This window comes from Carcharhinus amblyrhynchos, chromosome 1 (assembly GCF_965287045.1).
Source record: "Carcharhinus amblyrhynchos chromosome 1, sCarAmb.v2.hapA, whole genome shotgun sequence".
Classification (NCBI taxonomy): Eukaryota; Metazoa; Chordata; class Chondrichthyes; order Carcharhiniformes; family Carcharhinidae; genus Carcharhinus; species Carcharhinus amblyrhynchos.
The window spans coordinates 55411400-55431852 of NC_137324.1; the positions used below are offsets into that span (position 1 = coordinate 55411400).

General features: G+C 43.1%; 1 protein-coding gene across 1 annotated transcript in view; it reads left to right on the forward strand.

Moving 5' to 3' along the window:
* Positions 1-20131, forward strand: part of LOC145339395 (urea transporter 2-like) — a 63402-nt gene extending 43271 nt beyond the window's left edge. Inside the window, exons 7-9 of the mRNA XM_080183886.1 lie at positions 14348-14482; positions 16134-16183; positions 19414-20131. Of these exons, the coding sequence (XP_080040012.1) occupies positions 14348-14482; positions 16134-16183; positions 19414-19581 (353 nt within the window). The 3' untranslated portion in view covers positions 19582-20131. The remainder of the gene's footprint in view (positions 1-14347; positions 14483-16133; positions 16184-19413) is intronic.
* Positions 20132-20453: the final 322 nt, after the last annotated feature.

The window sequence follows — 20453 nt, forward strand, 5'->3', positions numbered from 1 at the left end:
TTCCTGCTTGCTAAGGACTGTAGACAGGAAGAATGTGGTCAAATAGTTAAGAGATTATAAAACTTGTATTAAACTGGCCTACTGGGACTAGGAAAAGCTAGAGTGAAACCTCAGCCCAGATAGTGGGACTATAATGATCATGCATTTCTTTTGCAATTCATTTTTTATTTTATTATAACCATAAGTTTGAAATTCAACTGGAGCTGATATTATGCAATTCAGTATTTTGTTTCATTAACCACAGTAAAACTGCATATCAGGTAGGTCGACAGATGCAATGTCACTTATTTTGCACATTTACCCTCATTGTATTTCTACCCCAGACTCTCAAGATGGCCTTTGATCCAAAACTCCTCAGTTGATCTCACCTTTGCATACTGTGCCTGTGATTAAATGGAGCCCACTAGAATAGACTAGGTAGTGCTGGACACACATAATCGCAGGGGAGGCTTTGTGGCCCATTCCTGCTGGCAGCATAACTGACCATCATTCTGCCCCCTCGTGAAATCAGTGACAGGATTGGACTGATGTGGGCTACCTGTCCACTAGCTACTGAAGCTCATTATTGAGCCACATTAAAGGTCAATAATCCTGGGTCCATTGAGATTTACTGGTGGCTCAGGAATTTTCTTGAATTATATTGGTTTTCTATGCCTCTTGAAGGCCACCTAGCAAACCCTGTCTGGTTTGTCAGCAGCCTCTCCAAAGGACTGCTCTTTCAAAGGCATTCGGAGCCAAGTCAAAGATCCCAGCATCAGGGAACATGGACACCCACTGAGAGCTATACCCCTGCCCTTGCATCTGACTCCCCCGTTGCCAGTGTTACCCCAAATGTGCCCCATTCCCTCTCTTCAGGGGTCCAACGACGATCCCAGGCCTTAGTGTATGACTGACAGTAACCACCTCTCCCCGTAATTCGGCAGGATTTCGACCCTTGGAGTTTCAAAGTTGGGTAGGTATTGGAGTATGGGAGTTAGAAGGGAGGGAGAAATCATTGGTATCAGTGTGGAAAGTGTTAGTGCATGTCAATTGATTTAGAGGGAATCGTAGGGAATTTCTGGTGTGGAGATCAAAGCCGAGCAAATCGGGACAAAAGGAAAGATTGTGGTTGGTCATGAAATTAGAGTTGAAGGCCACATTTGGGAGGAAGGGAAAGATAATGAGATGCTGGATAAGATGGAGCACAGAATCAGGAAGGAAGGAGGGGCAGGTAGGGCTTGTGGAGATCAAGGGGTCAGAGGAAGAGTGGTAAAGATTGGGGGTTAGGGGGTGGGGATCAGCAGATCATGAGTCTGAGGGGAGAGCCAGGCAATTGTGGCAGGAAACCACAACTGCTGGAAGGTTTGCTTGAGAGGCTACAGGGGACACTGCTGCTTCTCCTGCCCCATAAGAGGTGCTCTAAAAACCACCAGCTAGAATAAACAGTTCATGCCACCAACTGCACTGTGGGTGCCCAATTTAAGTATTATAATGAAAGATATTGTCTCCCCAAGATGTGACACTCCTACCACTAAAAATGCTGCCATAAAAATGGCAGTGGGTGCTTACATGGTAGATGAGAATCCCATCTAACTCGCCCCAACTTGCTGCCACCCATTGTTGGTGGGGGAGGGGGGTGGAGTGCAGCAGTTCTTAACTTCAAAAGCTTAAATATGTTATGGAATTATTCCATGAGAACATAAATGTTTACTAATTCAAAGTAGAATAAATTATTCTGATACTGCTTCATTACTGTTACATTATCCAAGGTAACAAATCAAAACTATTTTCATGTACATGGTGGAAGAGCAGGTTATACAACTTGTGGAAGAGTACATCTTTAAATCATAGAGTGCCAAAGGAATTTGGGTGCATAATGTTATGCCTTTTGCCTGCACGTTGTGATATGGCAGCCAAATTATACACATCATTATTGTGAGTATGCTAAATGCAGCATCAGCATGGGATTAGTTTGTAAAACAGTGGGATTTTTAATAAAGCAAGGTTTTATGGAGATGTGAATTCCACAGGACCTTGTTTATTTGTAACTTAATTACTTGCAGTTTTTATTGATGGGTTTAGTTCAATAAAATTTATCATTAGTGCCAAACAGTAACTACAACATAACTATACACTTTGAAGATGTCTACTCACATCCAGGGAATCACCAGCAGTGGCTTCTCTTCCAGCTTCCACACTACTATCATTTGGTGACCTCTAAGATCTATCTTGTACCCCCCACCCTTCCATCCTATTTCTCATCTACATCCCCTCTATGATATCATCTGAAAACACATTGTCAGCCTGCATATGTGCAGTGCAGCAACGTTACCCAGCTCTTTATCACTCTCAATCCCCTCCAGTGTTCCTGAACTGTCACAATACAGGGCGATTCTCCCAAAAAAATTCCAAATGTCAAATTTGTGTAAGAACTGGGGTAGACCTGGCTGGTTTTTTTCAGCAGGAGTTTGAAAACAAATCTACCGCACTCTGCACTGCAGAGTGCACTAGCGTGAGTCATTGGCGGCAAGACCCATCCCTGCTGGAGAGGCTGACAGCATAGCACTGAGTAGGCCACTGTTCATGTGCCGATCTGTCAGAGTGGTGATTGGTGCATGCGGAGTAACCCTACACTGCTGGCCTCCCGATCACTGGCCCGTACAGCAACCCTCCATCGGTGGCCATGCCACCTCCCAGTGCCCGATTCCTGGCCCCTGGACTTATCCAGGCTGGACTCACCTTGTTTAATTCTCTCCCCCCCCCCCCGCCCGCCACCCGCCTCTCACCCTCCCCTCCCATGGCCTGGATCTTTCCAATACCCTCATCTTTCAACCACACACCTCCCCCCGGAAACTCGCAGAGGCCCTGGCACAGCTAAACAGCTTGTGCTCGAGTCTCCCAGGCCACTACTGCACTGCTAAAGTGGGCTGGGAGAATCTACGCCCCCCCCTCCCCATATCTGACACCCAATACTGAATCAGCAGACATTTTCTCCCAATTAAATACGGGGAAGACCTAAACCATTTTCTCCAGTACCCAGCAAAAACTCTGATCTCCAGTCACCAACTCCATCTCTTCACCTTGGCAAATGCCTGAGGCTGAATCAAATTATTAATTTTATCCCAACATGAACTTCTGAGATGAACTTATCCATGTTATCACTAAGACTGTCTATTTTCATCCCTGCAATGATGCCTGACTCCTCCTACGCCTCTTTTCAACTGCTGCTGGCACCCTCATCCACCTCTAGATTTAACTATTCCAACACATTATTGGCCAACATATTCTACTCTCTATAAATTTGAGGTTATACAAAACTCTGCTACCCCGTGTCTTAATTCACACAAAGTCTCACTCAGCCATCTCCCTATGCTTGCTTACCTACACTTGCCGGTTAAGCAACAACTCAATTTTAAAATTCTTATTTTTGTATTGAAATTTCTCCAAAGGCTCGTCCATTTCTATCTCTGTAACTTTCTCCAACTCTACAGCCATCTGAGATATCTGTGATTCTCCAACTCTGACCATTTAAGCATCTCCAATTTTAAGTGCTTCATCATTGGTGGCTGTGCCTTCAGCTGTATCAGCCCTAAGCTTTGGAATTCCCTTCAAAAACCCCTACACCTCTCTACCTTTTTTCCTCCTTTAAGATGTTCCTTAAAACCTCTCTTTGACCAAGCCACTTGTATTGTTCACCATCTGCGTCTATATCCCCTTTTCCAACTATGGAATAAGCTCTCTCAAAAGCCATTTTCAGACTTCAAATGTTTAGTGTCTGGACCTTTATCCCGCAGCTCTTATTTGCTTAGTTGCTCCGCAGCCTTTCCTTTGATACCTTTCTCACTTAAAAACATGTTGTTTTTCCTGCCTTGGTTGTTTCCTCTGTGTGGCCCCACCTCCACTCCCTCAGGTCAAAGGAGTAGAAAGTTGAGTGTTTAAGCCATCCATCACAAGATCCAGCTAAACCACCTCATGCACATCAGCCTTTGCAGTCCACAGCCAGACAGCCCATTGCTCCACGGTAACCTGCAAATGTAAAGAAAAATGCTGCTTTATTTTCTCCACAATAAACAGCCTCTCCTTAAACTTCTTTCCGCTGCCCTTCCCTATCCTCACTTCCAACGATTGCAAAGGCGTTGTGGACAACTTTGTTGCTAAGATAGAAATTACCTGTTCAAATGCTGGTGCTGAATTCCTTCCCCCTTCTTTCCCAACAACTTGAACACCCAAGATACTCTCCTGTCCTACATCTGAATCTACATTTTTCTTCCATTTCTCTCCTAGATCCCTTATTCCCTTTCCAAGTGCATATTGTCCATGAAACCCACTTTCCACCCAATTCATTGACAGCCCCACCACCCCTTGGCAGTAAACGGCTTTCCATTCCAATCTTTCCGCCAACCTCTCTGACCCTATGTTAGTTGACAATATAAATGATTCTCTGTCCGCAGGTATTGATTCCCCCCCCGATTCCCTTTCAAAACATTATCAGTTCTTCATCAAAAAAATCCATACTCCACCCTCTGTTCTCATAAGCTACCACCTTGTCTGATATCTCCCTTTCTTCACTGAAGTTCTTGAATGTGCTGACACTTTCACATCTGTGTCTGTCTATCCCACAACTACAGGTTTGAATATCTCAAGTTTCCATCATGCAGTCAAGTTGCACCTAATCAAAGTCACAACTGACATCCTCAGTAAATGGGATGCATAAGAACAGCCAAGATCTTACTGATGCTCTGCCAATCAATAAGATCATGGCTGTTCTGATTATACCTCATTCTCACATTCCCACCTGCCCTTGATAACTTTGATGTGGATATGCCGGCGTTGGACTGGGGTAAACACAGTAAAAAGTCTGACAACACCAGGTTTCAGTCCAACCAATTTATTTGATAGTAAACTCACTAGCTTTCGGGTTAGCCCCTTTGTCACTTGACGATAAAATCGGTTGGACTGAAACCTGGTTTTGTCAGACGTTTTACTTGATAACTTTCACACCCTTATCAAGAATCTGTATAGCTCTTCCTTAAAATATTCAACAATTCTGATTCCACTGCCTTTGGAGGAAGAGAGTTCCAGAGACTTGTGACCTTCATTCTTCTCAGTGCTTTTCATTTATTATTGTCACATGTATTAGAACATAGAACATAACAGCGCAGAACAGGCCCTTCGGCCCACGATGTTGCGCCGACCAGTTAAAAAGCAATGACCCTCTAACCTAAACCAATCCCTTTCCATCCATAAACCTATCCACGGATCTCTTAAACGCCCCCAAACTAGGCGCATCTACAACTGCAAACATGTATACCAGGGATGCAGCGACGAAACTACGTGAAGCTCCTGGAGAATGCCAGGCAACAGACACTGCCTCTAGAGCAACAGCCAACAATGGGGAGCTCCTGACCTCTGAATGGATGACAACCCGTGAGAGGGGAGATTTCTGCTGCCAAGGTCCCAAATCAGATGGCGTTAGTCCAGTGCTGACGAGGTATTTGCTTGACAGGCACTTAATTTGGTAAGGCCTCCCCTACTGAAGCAACAGAAATTTCACACCAATTCTCCAACCAGTGAATGGGAACTACGTCAGGAACATCAAATGTTTCCATGGAGCCTGAGGACCTGACAGCAGTGCCATAAGAAGTTTAGTGGCTCTACACGTGCAGTCAAGGTCAATGATTGCATCTCCACAAGACATTACGTACATCATGCCACCAGCCTCTCAATCTGCCCAATACGCCCATCATCTCTCGCTACATTGACGTAAGTCCAGATATTCGTCTTTAACAGGAACATTAAATCAAACAGGGTGCAACACAAGCATCGACATTCTGCCCTCTCGCACAAAAAAGGTGGCGCATATCAGCGGAGAAATCCAGAGAACTGGTGGGAGGCCAGCAAGACTCAAAAACCTGAGCCCTCTCACAAAGAGGATGCTTAAAATCATGTGGCCAACACTGTTAGGAATCATAGTGCTGTTGATGGCAGTTAGTAATGTCTTATGCTCTTTCTCATCCAGAATATGGCATGGAGTGAAAGCTGCATTAGGTGTAACCATGAGCCTTCTGCTTTCCTCCCCACCCCATACACCACCTCAATCTTCCTCTTCTGCTTTTGTGCTTTAAGATACCCAAGAACTGCCACTGGTCACCTCAACTCAGCCAAGAGGAAGAGCAGTTCCATCAGAGTGAAAATTCCAGTCCCAAGCTCAGGTACAAGCAATGAGTGCACATCAGAAAATAGTCCAGAGTCGGAGTCTGACTAATTCAGCATAAATGGGCTGCAGCTAAGTCAAGGGAAAGGAGTAACTCCCTGGAGTGCAGGTCAGGTGCAGCAGGTGGTCAGGAAGGCGAATGGGATGCTGGCCTTCATAGCGAGGGGGATTGAATATAAAAGTAGGGAGGTCTTGCTGCAGCTGTATAGGGCATTGGTGAGGCCGCAGCTGGAGTACTGTGTGCAGTTTTGGGCGCCGCACCTGCGCAAGGATATTTTGGCCCTGGAGGGAGTGCAGAGGAGGTTTACTAGGCTGATACCGGAGTTGAGGGGGTTGAGCTATGAGGAGAGGCTGAATAAACTAGGCTTGTACTCGCTAGAGTTTAGAAGAATGAGGGGAGATCTCATTGAGACGTATAAGATGATGAATGGGATGGATAGGATAGAGGTGGAGAGACTCTTCCCGCTCAAAAAAGACAGTAGGACTAGGGGGCACAGCCTCAAGATAAAGGGGAGGCAGTTTAGAACGGAGTTGAGGAGGAACTTCTTCACTCAAAGGGTGGTGAATCTCTGGAATTCTCTGCCCGTTGAAGTGGTGGAGGCTGCCTCGCTAAATATTTTTAAGAAGCGGGTTGATGGGTTTTTGATAAGAGAGGGGATTAAGGGTTATGGGGAGAGGGCGGGAAAGTGGAACTGAGCCACAACAGATCAGCCATGATCTTATTGAATGGCGGGGCAGGCTCGAAGGGCTAGATGGCCTACTCCGGCTCCTATTTCTTATGTTCTTATGTTCTTATGAGTGCAAAGTAATGGATGAATTCTGCTGCAGCAAACTCAGTTGAAGATTTTGAGAAGGCTGATGAGCATGCATACACAGATGCTTGGTGCACCAGCAAGCTTGCCAGAGAGCCTGTACTTGTTGTCATTGCAAGGAACATAGAAGACTAGCGCTCCAAGTTGGCACAGGAAAATGTAGAGCTCAAAACCCATACTGTTCACCGTGGAAGGGATAGTCCTGTATTTGCAACTCAGCAGGAATGTCCATCTGGTGGCTATCATCGTAGATTCTACTGCAGTGCAAGCAGAAGCCAGCCAACATCTTAGTGCCATGGCTAAATATCAGCCTGGTGTCATGAGAGCCAAACTTGGTGTCATCCAGGCGCAGACTCACCTGGCAATTCAGCAATGTGTCCTCAGATTACTAGGATTGCAGTAATGCCAGCATGTGAGATTGGCAGTGGCACAATTGGTAATGAGCCTGCTCCCCTCTTTCAGGATGACAGCATTTGTTTTCTCAGCACTGCCAGTGCCCTTGATGTTGCTCCTCAGTCAGCTAGCCAGTCTGCTGCCTGAGGAGCAACAAGGTTGTGTGGTCCAAAGCCAGGCCCCAAAGCCAAGCTTTGTTCTAGAGCATCCCACAATGCCATCTGAAAATCAGCAGCCTTTTACCAGCCATTGGGACAGTACTGTGGAGGAGCATGAGGACAAGCAAAGACACCAACAAGATGGATACTCAGTGATTATTCAAGGGTGAATATCTCATTTTTGTTTGTGAATTTAGATGTGATGTTGTATGAAGATATTATGTGAAGATTTGCCTTGATGACTTTTATTATTGGGTCTGGCCAGTGGGATGCTGTGATTGGAAATCACAGATGAATGTGACAACCGGAATTTGAGTGTCCATCTTAGGCTGGAGAAGTTGCCTTAATGGAAACAGAGCTCCAAAATCTGCTATCTTATAGCTCACCCAGTTTCACAGCATCCAAGATGTCTTCTCTCTGCCTCTTCTCGTTCCTTCTCTTAGCCTTTTTCCTCCTGGTTAGGATATCCAGGTATGTTTATCATACGGTGTCAGTGTAGGCTGGTATGCAGCTGCAAGAGGATCCTGCAGATATTCGCAGTTTCCCAGGAATTGCCAAGCTGCCTTCATCCTCCAGTGGCTTCAAGTGTTCCAGTTTTTCCAGCTCCACACAGCCTGTTGATGGCTCCTGAGGATATGGGGTACCCGAAGGCCTGGCTGCTGGCACCAGTATATAATCCCACCACAGAGGGACAAGAGAGAGTAATTGTTTTCTAACACTGGGGCCACAATAGATTAAGCCATTGAAAACATAGTCATGGCGCTTTGACTGCTCTGGAGGAGACTTGCAATATAGTCCAGTAAAGATATCACAATAGTGATAATGAGCTCAGCCCTGGACAACCAAGCACCTAAAGTGGAACCGAACCCAGAGGATGTTTGTGACAGACCTGCTTCCTTAGAGACAGAAGACAAGAAGAAAGATGATGGTATAGCAGAACATGAATATCCAGAGGTACATATGATGTACCCTAGCATAGTGCTGCATGCCAGAGAAGCCCATGATGCCTTCATCCAGTCACATGTCAACTGAAGACAGTGCAGTCACCATTGCTCTTGTGCCATCCATTGCCACAGTGATCACACTATATATACACATATGCCAACCCCTTCCCATAAACAAAGGCCTTTGTCACTTAAAATTGTCAACACAATGTTCTCCAGCCTGCATTGTGAGCCAATAGGCTGATACCATTCTCACTTCTGTTGTCAATATGAGACTGGAAATAAAGTGCATCGTGGCCAGAATTTCACATATAAAGTTCAGACAGCGGAAGATGTCAGGCATGTGTTTTAACTTCTCACAACGTTGGTTGGTGGATGAGAGAACAAGTTGAAGGCGCTGTGGGGCCTGTGTATGATTGCACTATTTAAACTCCTCTGAAATAGTTTTTAATATCAATATTTATCTTTCACAGGTCAACAGCTCCTGTGACAGCTCTGCGGCAGCTGTTCCCCTAAGGGGGCAGATTGGAAATGCCAGCATGACCCCTTCCTTTTCTCAGCACCCACCCTCTTCCTACCCTCCCTGGCAGCACTCAGCCTTCATGTTTCACACTGATTGCTGTTAATTGGCCAGCCAGCATGAAATTGCACTCCACGGTCAGCCATGACCAGGAGCACATTCGGTGCCCATGCTCCCACCAGATGAAAAGTCCAGGCCAATTACATTTTCCAGGGAACAACAAGACTTGAATATTTGAAATAAATATTAACCCTCAATGTTAGAAGCTGCATCCAAATCAGTTTGTGCCACCAAGGCTATTCCAATGTCCCTCATGACGGACCTGCACATCCCCCGTTGACCAGTTTGGGAGAGCACTCGCTGCATCTGAACATAATGTTCAGAAGCTACTTGCTGAATATTTTTCAAGGTAATTTTCATTATATGGAGGCCATTGTTATATACTTGCATTGACACATTGGCTTAGCTCTTCATGAAGTTGGCTACATGTTTCCTTAGGCATCTGTTGGGAACTCTCCATAGGTTTAACATCCACTCCCTTTCACATGTGAACTTTTCTACCTGTGATGGATCTACTTAAATGAGTCTGTGCAGGTGGAGGATGAGCTTGAGTGATGTGATGGTACTTCCGTAGCATGCTGCTCTTCCTCGGAGGACTGAACGGTCTCTTCCCTCATCTTACACTGCATCTCCAGCAATACCCAGTGAGAGATAAAATACAATCGCCAATGCTGCATGTTGATTACAGAAAGATCAAACCCTTGCATTTTTCTGATTGTTACATTTCTCATGTCAGTAAGCAGAGCTTCACTTTTGTCATATATCAGAACGAGCTTTAAGTGTCACATAAATCTTCCACTGTGGCACTACCATCTCTCCATGGTGCGGTTGGGAAGATAGAAACTATTCTCTGTAGCCAAGATAAGCCTGGTGAGCCCAGTGTCAGGATTAAAATCATTGAGGGCTGAAGAAGAATTTCAGTTGGTAGGAGAAATATTGCCATGCTCCATTTTGGCACCAACAATAGATAGAATTTAGCCAAAAGATTCTGCTGAAGGAGTATGAGCTCAATTAAATTAAAAACTAGTATCACCAATGTAATAATTTCTTCACTATTACCTTGACCACAAGCAAATTGACATTGGGTAAACAAGATTCCACTGTTACATAGAACATAGAACACTACAGCACAAACAGGCCCTTCGGCCCACGAGTTGCGCCGATCACATCAACACCTACCAATCTATAGACCTATCTATAACCCCCAATCCCATTAAACCCCATATACTCATCCAGAAGTCTTTTAAAAGACCCCAGCGAGTTCGCCTCCACCACCACTGACAGCAGCCGATTCCATTCACTCACCACCCTCTGAATGAAAAACTTACCCCTAACATCACTTCTGTACTTTCCTCCCCGCACCTTAAATCTGTGTCCTCTCGTAGCGACCATTTCAACCCGGGGAAATAGCCTCTGAGAATCCACCCTATCTATTCCTCTCAACATTTTATAAACTTCTATCAGGTCGCCTCTCAACCTTCGCCTCTCCAGGGAGAAGAGTCCCAGCTCCCTCAACCTAACTTCATAAGGCATGCCTCCCAGTCCAGGCAACATCCTTGTAAATCTCCTCTGTACCCTTTCAATAGCTTCTACGTCTTTCCTATAGTGAGGCGACCAGAACTGCGCACAGTACTCCAAATGAGGCCTGACAAGGGTCTTATAAAGTTGCAGCATTTCCTCCCGATTCCTAAACTCAATCCCTCGATTAATGAAGGCCAGTACACCATACACCTTCTTGACCACATCCTCCACCTGCGAGGCCGATTTAAGAGTCCTGTGGACCTGGACCCCAAGATCCTTCTGCTCTTCAACACTACTAAGACTCCTGCCCTCGATAGTGTACTCGTTCCTCCCGTTGGTTCTGCCAAAATGGACGACTACACATTTATCCGCATTGAAGTCCATCTGCCATTTCTCCGCCCAGTCCTGCATCCTATTTATGTCCTGCTGCAACTTTTGACATCCTTCCAGACCATCCACAACACCACCGACCTTCGTGTCATCAGCGAACTTACTTACCCATCCCTCCACTTCCTCATCTAGGTCATTTATGAAAATGACAAACAGCAAGGGTCCTAGAACAGATCCCTGGGGCACTCCACTGGTGACTGACCTCCATGCCGAAAAAGACCCATCCACAACCACTCTCTGCCTTCTGCAGGCAAGCCAGTTCTGGATCCACAAGGCCAAAGGCCCTTGGATCCCATGCTCTCTCACCTTCTCAAGAAGTCTTGCATGGGGGACCTTATCAAACGCCTTGCTGAAGTCCATGTACACCACGTCCACTGCACTTCCTTCGTCAGTGTGTTCAGTCACATTATCGAAGAACTCAACTAGGCTCGTAAGGCACGACCTGCCCTTGACAAATCCATGCTGACTATTTCTGATCATGTTACGTAAACCTGCCCCAAAACCTGTACATCATTTTTGCGTTCAGAGCACTCAAACTATCAGCAATTATCTGACATCAAATGTGCTACTTTGGAATGAGTTTGAGGCAGGTCAACCATCAAATGGCAAAATATACTCAAAGGCATCGACTGCACTCAAAGCTGTCTTACACTTTAAGATATCCAATGCTTTCAGCAACCTGCGTTGAGAAATATAAGGAAATTAATTACTTAAATCATATCTGAATTATTCCATTTTTTTTCCATTTAGACCAAAAAATATTTCCACCATACAGTACATGTTGGAGAGCATCCATGAGATCGCCATTGGTGCATAATTCAATTTAGTCTCGGGATCTATACTCTGCACACACCCAGCCCCCAATCTCAGGGCTTAAATCTCCACTACCCCTGAAATTCAGAATCTAACTCCCCAGCCCCCTTCCTCCTCATCTTGGAGTCTAAACCTCATCCTCATCCACCCACCCCGCACCCCCCCCCCCCCTCCATAACTGCTAACAAAGATATATTCCATTGAGAAAGAAAAATGATACAAGAAGGAGGAACCATCCATGGCTAAGATGGTATCAAATTAAAAGAAAACATTTACAATGCTGCAAAGATTAATGGTAACTTAGAAGATTGGGAAAACTTTAGAAACCAAAGGATGAATAAAAAAGGTAACAAAGAGACAGACATTGGAGTATGAATGAAAATTGGAAAGAAATATAAAAACAGACAGTAAAATATATAAAAAGGAAGAGAGTAACTAAAGTGAGTGTTGGTTCCCTTAGAGGGAGAGACTTGAATAAGACAAAAAGTAGGAAATAAGTAGGAATAAGACAAAAAGTAGGAAACTGTAGGCCTGTTAGAACAACATCTGTCATTGGGAAAATGCAAGAATCCGTAATTAGTGAGGTAGAAGCAGGACACGAGGGGCACTAGCCTCCCATGCGGAGGTTCATTTAGATTGGGAGCTGTATTAGGGATGAACAGGAATGAGTGACTCAATTCCAAAGTGTGTGTGGAAACAACAATTTTTATTAAATAGTTTCTAATTGAGAGGTGAATGGGTGAAGGAAATGAAAAGTGATCTTACTACAACATGTAAGATACTGAGGAGGCTTGGCAGGATACTTGGTGGGTGTTTCTCTTGTGGGTGGAATCTCGAACTAGGAGGCACAGTTTAAAAATGAGATCTGCCATTTAAAATGAAAACAAGGAGGAATTTCTTCTCTGAGGGTCATTAGTCATTGGAATTTTCTTCCATGGAGAATAGTGGGTCACTAAATTTATCCAAGGTTGAGTTAAACAGAATTTTGATCTACTGGGTAGTTAAGGGTTATGGGGGACAGGCAGGAAAGTAGAGTTAAGGCTACAATCTGATTAGCCATGATCTTGTTGAACAGTGGAGCAGACTTGATGAACAGAATGGCTTCTATTAGATCCTATAACCTTTGCAGTTCCTGTACCTTTCCCCAGTGGCCAAAGTACTGGACTTTGGCTGGACACCATCAGGAAACCCATTATCCTGATAAAATCACGTGCCCTTTCATCCTGCTTGTCCCTTAACAAGAAGAGTATGAAATCTGCTCAGGGGATGTAAACGGGATAGCACAGTGGTTAGCATTGCTGCCTCACAGCACCATGGACCCGGGTTTGATTCCTGGCTTGGCTCACTGTTTATGTGGAGTTGACACATTCTTCCGTTGTCTGCGTGGGTTTCCTCCAGATTCCTTCTGCACTGCAAAGATGTGCGGATTAGATGGACAGGCCGTGCTAAATTGCCCCTTAGTGTCAGGGAGACTTGCTAGGGTAAATGCATGAGGTTATGGGGATAGAAACTGGATGGAATTCTGATTGGTGCAGATTTGATGGGCCGAATGGCCTCCTTCTGCATTGTAGGATTCTATAAATGGCCTGCATCAACTTCCAAATTCTCTTTTGGACAGCATACTGCAAGTTGTTGGCAATGTCACCTGTTCCCAACAGAAAGAACCCAGAGACTTAAATGCTGAGGGCAATGGTAACCTTGACAAGCACTGGAAAGGTTGTCCTCACCCCACTGTGCTGGACTCCAGATCAGGTTGAAGGAAGTGGCACAGTTCAGTGACCACATCTTTGTTGAACCCAAGTTACTGCAGGGCTCAGTCCTGAGGCAGGTGAAAGACTGATCCTTGGTGAATAGAGCCTAGTTTCTACGGAGATCCCTCCAATTTCCTCCCTGTTTGCAGACCTTCCCCTCTAACTCCATTCCATGTCCTAGTTATGTTGCAGAACAAGGGGAACTGCAACAACTGCCACTTTACCTAGACCAGGTCTTCTCCTATCTTCTTAAGTTAACTGTAAAAAAACAATTTCAACAACCCAGCACAGTACTTCCACCAACTCAGCCCAAGCAAAAGTAAATCAAAGGCACTTCATCTGTAACTAATTGAATGTCCCTTTAACAAGGATTGGTGCATGGCCCATTTTGTAATTTCATGTTTGCTGTTTGCAGCATGACATACAAATTTGTTGCTCGGTATCACATCAACCAGTGGATCTGTGTAATGTCAGAATAGTGTTCTTTAACAGGCTTCTGTTACACATTGAGGATGACTGTGTCAATGCTGAGGATGAAGAGGGTGCCCTGGAAATATTGCCAGAGCAGTGCACCCAGACAAATGCCTTCAGTGGTGCTGCAGATATTAATTTTATGCCACAATATTTTGACTATACACACGGAAGTGTGAACACGATGTGCAAAATGATTTCCATCGGGTTTTTTTTGCTATGGTAATTATATAATGAAAATATTTGCACTTAAGCAGATTGAAAATAGCTTCCAGTAAGAGGCTGAGCCGTTTTTTATTTGACTTTGTCACTTTATTTTAGGGTTATCCCTGGCCTCACCATTCCAGAAAATCTATCAAGGATTATGGAGCTACAACTGTGTTCTGGCTTGTGTTGCAGTGGGAGGAATGTTTTATGCTTTGACATGGCAGACTCACCTCTTGGCAATAACATGTGGTACATTTTTCTATAATACTGAAACTCTTCTATATGGTGCACACTTCTGGTGTGTGAGCATCATTTTCTGTAATATATCAACCTTTTTAATTAAAAAAACAGCAAAAATGTATTTCAACATGATGATTTAAATTGGTTTAAATGGCATGCAAGTATTTTGTTAGTATGATTTTTGATAAATTGCTCACAACGTTCAAGGAAAAAAAACCCATCTGTCATTTTCCTCCCTTAACTGCAATTTCTATGTTCAAAATGAGATTTCAACAAATTCAATCAAGCTTAAACAGTTCCATAATAAAACAGAAGCAAACTCTAAAAGCAAAATACTGCAGATGCTGCTAATCTGAAATGAAAACAGAAGATACTGGAAAGGCTCAGCACTTCTGGCAACATCTGTGGAGGAAGAAAGAGTTCATGTTTTGAGTTCTTAAAGCTATGGTCATGCTGAGTCTTTCCAGCATTTTCTGTTTTAGTTTCATGATAAAATGACATTGCATCCAAGGCTCAAAATTGGCATTTATTCATGATGACCCACCTGGCTCTGGCTATATGTTGGCCAACTCAAACATGTGAGTGGTTGTGATGGCCATATGACAACAAGACAGCATCAAGTATTCTACTACTAATTTAACTGCGTGCGTGCTTCATTTCAGCAAACCTTGAGATGTGGGGAAAATGGGCATGGATCTGGGAGTTGGCAACATGTTCAAGAATTTTGGAGAGAAGAGGAAGTTAGAGAAAGGGATTTCTGAGGAGAGTATGATAGCAGCAAATTTGCAATGGAGACAGTAGTTAGAATTTTACTGCCTCACCCACCCCAGAATAGGAGCGGGCAAGGCTCACAGAATGGCATTCTCCATTGGCCTCAGGTGGGCGAGGCAGTAAAAATCTGGCAAATATGCATCTGAGGAAAGGGAATTATTTGCAAAGTCAGCTGGCATGGGGACCAGAAAGAGAAATTGAATGGTCAACAGTTTAAAGAGAGATCATGAAGAGTGACTGTCCAGTCATTTACAACTTTCACAGAATGAGCTGTGGAATTCAGTCCAGTTGCATCGTTAAAAATTCCATGATGCCATTTAAGAAAAATTATATTTGATTTCTTCAATCGCCAGTGCCTGACTCAGCTCAGGAAATACAGTTCCAATAAGACTTCAATATTCTATGACTTTGATTTAAGTCTTTAAGTCTTTATGAAAGAATAACTTGAAATTCTGTAGATAATGAAAGACTGTTGCAATAAAGATACTAATGAGACCAGAAATGTTTTGCATATATCTGATAATATCATAGAATTGTTGCAGCACAAGGGAAGGCCATTCAGCTCCCATAGAATAACGTATCGAATTTCTTTTCAGTTTAGTATCAAATGATTTCAAGTTTTATTGTCATTTTAAAAAAAAATCAGTTTACTTAGTACCATTCACCTTCTTACTGAATGGCAGGGCAGGCTCGAAGGGCTAGATGGCCTACTCCTGCTCCTATTTCTTATGTTCTTATGTTCTTTAAAAGGAGCAACGCACCACAAGTTGTTTCAAAGTAAATATTAGTATCCAAAACATTGTTGGTGGCATGCAAGAATTGAACTCTAATTATAGAAAACTAGCATTGTCTATCATACTTACGATTTTTTTTCAATCTCCTCCAATAGCAATTTTCTGTGCATATTTAGGAGAAGCCCTGAGGAACATGATGGCTGTGGTAAGTTGCGAGCGTGAAATGTCAAAAACTTCAGGTGCACCTTAAAATCGCAACATTTCCTACAAAATTGATCTGTGCTTAAGCATTTTTGATTTGTATTTCTACTCTTTATCTTTAAAACCAGCTTTCACAATTACTTCTACCTTTTTTTTTCATTTTGGTCTTAAGCTGAAATTTGCCAGCCCCTTCATAGCAGGAACCGCTGTCAGAGATTTGCTGGTCCAGCCAAAACTCCATTGATTTTCGGCAGGACCAGACAATCCAGGCGGCAACCAGGGCCAGAAAACCCTGCCCTTAGTTTTGTATTTTCGAAACAGAAATTTAAATAACTTACCACCAGGTGGCATCTACTTTGTCATTTGTATAAAATGAGCTCTCTTAAAAAGCAATGACAAAGCAAAGTACCCTACCAAATTTTTAAGGACAGATCGCACTTTAGGGAACTGTTTTGAAAATTTAACAGAAAAATTAACATTGCTATCTGGTTGACCTTTTCTGTCGTTTCAGCTAATTTTATGTAAATCATTGCAAGATTATCAGATTGTACTAAACCGAGGCTGGGACTTTCCAGTGTATTTCCCACAGCGGAGGCAGCTCACCATAAACTGCTGGTCCATCAAAGTCTATTGAGTTTTGCACGGCTCACCCACCCTGCTGCAGGGTTCGCCTTCAACTGGATGAGCAGATCCCACTGCAGTGAAGGGCCGGAAACTCCCACCCTGAATATTGATTGCAGGAGTAGTTTGAAGTTATTGATCATAGTGATCTCTTAACAACCTAAACAGATTGGCGCCAAGAGCCTCATCAGAGTGAGGAACCTAAAGTAATTAATATCAACAGAGGTTTTAGAGAAACTCAAGGGACTGAAAGCCATCAAACTCCCAGGACCCTCATCAAGACTCTAAAATGTCCCCAGCAGATGTCATGGTTCCCCAGGACGACAACTGATTTTAACCGTTTGAAACAGAGAGTCTGAGTCGTAATCCTCCAAACAGTAGACTTTATTTTCCAGTACAAGACAATAAAGCCGGGATGTCCGGATCAATCCAATGAATCATTCTGCTTACAGTCTTTTTATGCACATTACAGCTCCATATCTCAGAACTCTTATCTTACCCTTAGATTTCCTTATTTTAGCCATCATTATTTCTGGGCTAGCCCTTTATCTACCCTGCTTGAGATTGGTCCCTCATTAATACATCTCTTTGCCCTTGAAACCATGGTAGTTCCAGTCTCTGCCCTTATCTAAACTATTCTATTTATACAATAATCGTGGTTTAGCTAACTTAGATCAATTAGTGAAGAAAACATGTTTATTTTACTCTCCTTTTTGCTATAGTCACATATTAAGCTGGACAACTGGACAATGTCCAGTGTTCCTCAGGAGGCTACTGTCTATATTCATTAATAAGTGTTTACTATACCAACTTTGGTGGGTTACATGGGTAATTATATTGGTTATATTTCATTCAGTCATATCAGTCTGACTACTATACTAATTACATTCGATAACATACTTTGAGTGCCATGCTGGTTTCGCTCCATCTTCCATTTTGAACCTGCTTCATCACACGTATTTCAATTACAAGTATTAGAGCAAATTCTCTTACACAGATTGAAGGTTTGCACATAAAACATGCAAGAATGATAAATACTTAAGAATTAGGAGCAGGAACAGCCCACTGAGCCCTTCAAGTTCCCTCAGCCATTTGATAAGCCAAACCTCCGTTCGTTGCAGCGGGACCAGAGAACGGCCAGAAAATTCCAGCCCATGTTAATTTCTGCCTTTTTATTGCAGCTTCATTTTTTAGTACTGCTTGAGCCTGATTTTATCCAATTGCATTTCTTTCAGTCATTACTTTCCTGTTACAATTTCACTTCCAACAAAAAAAAATTGTGGCTAGATAGACATTCCTTTGGGGCGTCCATTGCACAGCTAGATTTGGAGAAGGACACACATCTCCATATCTCATGCATCATCTACATACCTAACCACACTCCAGAACCCATATTTGCTAAACTAGTTGGACTTCCTGAACCCAGCAGAGACCTGTATTCGCATATAGCTCTTGGCTTTGCAGATGCGTTGCACTGGCACCAGCTGCTGCTCAAGCTCAAAAACCTTGAGCTGACAATATTTGCTGCATCTATGGTTGTCCAAGATAGGAAAAGCATCCTGAATTCCCATATCATGCAGGATATACATTAGATGGAACTGAGATTCCCTGCCTTGTCTATTTATTGCACCACAAACCACAAGGGTGACGACTCTGCTCTTCTTTGAAAAAATTGTCTGGCAGATCTTAATTTAGTGACTTAGCCAAAAGGCACAGGGTAGAATTTTCCCTAAAATATGCAGAGTGTCACAACAGACAGGAAAAGCGGAACTATAACTGCTGGCCTCAGCAACCTTACATCACTATGAAAAGCGATTTGGTCCTGTCGCGAGGTTTTTCACTCCCTTTGTTGATTCCGCCCGATGCTGATCCCAGCCGATAAAAATGGGAGCGAAAAATCCGCCCCCCACCAGAATTTATAATATTGCAGTTGTGGTTCAACTCCAAACATCTTAGAATCCCCACAGTGCAGAAGGAGGCCATTCAGCCTGTCAAGTCTGCACTGACCACAATCCCACACAGAGCCTATTTCATATGTAACCTCACATATTTACCCTGCTAATCCCCCTGACACTAGGGTCAATTTAGCATGGCCAATCAACCTAACCCGCACACCTTTGGACTGTGGGAGGAAACCGGAGAACCAGGAGGAAACCCATGCAGACACAGGGAGAATGTGCAAAATCCACACAGACAGTGACCCAAGGCTGGAATTGAACCTGGATCCTTAGTGCTGTGAGGCATTGGTGCAAACCACTGTGCCATCATACCACCCTAAGGTAAATTTATTTATTGGATATAAGTAAGGCTTACATTAACACTGCAATGAAGTTATTGTAAAATTCCCCTCGTCATACTCTGGTGTCTGTTCAGGTCAATGCACCTAATCTGCACGTCTTTCAGATTGTGAGAGGAAACACACGCAGACACAGAGAGAATGTGCAAATTCCACACAAACAGTGATCTAAGCTGAGAATTGAACCCAGGTCCTTAGCGCTTTGAGGCAGCAGTGCTAACCACTGTGCCACAATGTAATACATACAGACCTCAACTGTTTTTACTAAAATTGTATTGTTGTGCTGTATAACTCTTTGATTTTGTGTTCTTTTCCAGTTTGGATTACCTGCAGGCACTTGGCCTTTCTGCCTTTCCACACTCGTGTTTCTACTGATGACCAGTAACAACAAAGCCATTTATAAATTGCCACTCAATAAAGTGGCCTCTCCTGAGGCAAACAGAAAGATTTACAAGGAGATGCAGAAACTTAAACAATATGAATGAATAGAAACATGGTATTGGAAGAGGAACATAAGTAAAAATCATAATGAAAAGTCTTTGTTTTGAACCTGTGCTTAAAATTAAGTTCTGTATACAAGTGAATACAGTAAAATCTGTTATCTGTTATTCAGTAGAACTGACGTGTTAACTGAAAGTCAGATGTTTTTAAATTTTGATTAGCAGAAATATATGGACTTGCAGTTGTTTTCAGGTTAACTCACAGCAGCTTACCGGAGTGACAGATGTACAAACTGGTGAACATCAATTTCAGAATTAATATCAGAATGATTAATAGATTTTTGGATATGAATGATCATTTGGGTCGTATAGAGAACCCATTTTGAGATGGTTCAAAAGTCACTTAAATACTGTGATGGTGGTTGGCTAGTGTCCATGGATGGACATTACTCAGCTGTGTATAATTGAAATTGATATTGTTCTTATTCATTCAAGGGATGTGGACGTCATGTGTTTATTGCCCATCCCCACTTGCTGCTTTCTAGAACCATTGCAGTCCGTGTGGGTAATTGCTTTTCATAGTGGTTTTAATACAACTGAGTGACTTCCTATGCCATCATATGGCAAAATATTTATATATTTAACATAGTACAATCAGTATGGTATTGTAGTTTATGCAATAACATTGCAATAAAAAATAACTTAAAATTTGTTGTTCAAAATAAATGTAACAATTTGTGTTTAACTATCTCTGCCGTAACAGTGGCTAATTTTCTAAGATTGTGCTGCTGGACTTGTACGTTAGGAAATTGTGAGCACACTGCGCACAATTTTCCATTCATTAAAGTAAACATAATCATTAAAAGATGAAGGAAGAGCTTGGAAGGTTTCATGACAACAAAGTAGGATTGCCCTGT